This window comes from Nestor notabilis, unplaced genomic scaffold (genome assembly GCF_000696875.1).
Source record: "Nestor notabilis isolate BGI_N333 unplaced genomic scaffold, ASM69687v1 scaffold17382, whole genome shotgun sequence".
Taxonomy (NCBI): Eukaryota; Metazoa; Chordata; class Aves; order Psittaciformes; family Psittacidae; genus Nestor; species Nestor notabilis.
Window position 1 is genome coordinate 3,833 of NW_009917152.1, and position 1,641 is coordinate 5,473.

General features: G+C 59.2%; 1 protein-coding gene across 1 annotated transcript in view; it reads left to right on the forward strand.

Annotated features, from left to right (window-relative positions):
- MPV17 (MpV17 mitochondrial inner membrane protein) overlaps window positions 1–1,641 on the forward strand; it is a 3,482-nt gene that overhangs the window by 361 nt on the left and 1,480 nt on the right. The window contains exons 2-3 of the mRNA XM_010024958.1: window positions 479–571; window positions 926–1,021. Coding sequence (XP_010023260.1) covers window positions 479–571; window positions 926–1,021 — 189 coding nt within the window. The remainder of the gene's footprint in view (window positions 1–478; window positions 572–925; window positions 1,022–1,641) is intronic.

Genomic DNA, 1,641 nt, shown 5'->3' on the forward strand with positions numbered 1-1,641 from the left:
TCACCCTGGGAAAGTGACACCACAGCCAGGGGTGCAAACATGCCTTGCTCTGCTGTGCATGATGAGGCTGCATCCTGACCCAACAGCTCCTGTGCTGGTGGCTTGGGCAGGGAGGTCCCTGGGCAGTGCTGGCACAGCCAGGTCCCTGCCATGGAGCCCTGCCTGGTGTGTCAGGTGTGAAGCCCTGCAGCTGCCCTGCTGGAGCCCGCCCTGGTGCTGGTGCTGCCTGGCAGAGTGCTTTAGGAGGGGCAGGGAGGCTGTGGGCATCACTGCATCCAGGCGGGGCAGGGAAGCTGTGGGCATCACTGCATCCATGCAATGTAGAGGGGCTGCCCATGGCAGTGCGGAGCAGGACAGGGCCTGTCCCTGTGTTCCAGGGCTGGGGCAAGGCTACATAAACAGCCCTGGAGACCCCCCAGTCCTGATGCCCTGTGGCCTGGGAGAATGAGACACTGTCCCTCACACCTGGCTGCTGCAGGGCCCCGTTGTGGGTGGCTGGTACAAGATCCTGGATCAGCTCATCCCAGGGACAACAAAAGTCGTGGCTGTGAAGAAGATGGTCCTGGACCAGGTAAGTGCTATGTGGGTGAAGATGCCCATGTGTGTTTGGTGCAGCAGGATGGGGCAGTAGGTATAGCCACATATTGTAGACAGCCACATATTGTATCCTGCTCTCTGAGCCCCAGTTTCTGAGGCCAGGACCAGCCCCAATGCAGTGGCAGACTGGGGTGGAAAGGGTTGCAGAGCAGATGCCCTTCACCCCGTCTTGGCCCTTCCAGAGACCCTGTGGTGGTTCCCGTAACTGTATAGCTCTGTGCTTGTCCAGGGCATCAGGCAAGCTGGGTGTGTGCCTGTTACCCCATTTGCAGGTGAGCTTCAAGCACCACAGGCACCTCAGCATCGTGCCCCAACTCCTCTTTTGCAGGGGGGCTTTGCACCATGTTTCCTCGGCTGCTTCCTTGCCATCACAGGAGCAATGAATGGTCTGTCAGTGGAGGAGAACTGGTCCAAGGTCCAGCAGGTATGTGCTGCTCCCCTGGGGTGGTGTGGGGCTGTCAGCAGTCAGGGTGCCTTGGCAGTTCCTCCTGATGCACTGGCACTGCCATCTGCTCCGATCTGTGGTTGTGACCATGCCCAGCCCCTGCCCAGCACTGACTGCACATCCCCAGCTCTGCCATCACACTCCTGTCCTTGTAGCCTGGTCTACTTAGAATCATATAATGGTTAGAGCTGGAAGGGACCTTAAAGATCATCTAGTTCCAACCAGCTGTTGTGCCTCAGGACCCCAAACATAGAGATCTGTGCACCAGGCAGCCACCCCACTGCTGTGGGGCATGGAGCAGCTCTCTGCCTGGCCACAGTCTCAGAGTGCGCAGGGCTGGTCCTGCCAGGCTCAGTGCTGGTTCCCAGAGTCCCGTAATGTTGGGTGCCTCATGCTGCTGGTCCTCTGGGTGCTGCTGTCAGGGCAGTTCCCTGTGGCATGGCTTTTGGGTTCCACCCAGGCCAGGGTAGCCAGGTGCCTGGTGCCACCCAGCTTCCAGCATACCATCAGGCCCCTCTCCTGGCATCTCCAGAGCCATTACAGAGATGGCCCCCATTAGCAGTAATTGCTGGAAACTGGTGCGAAAGCTGAGTCAGCGT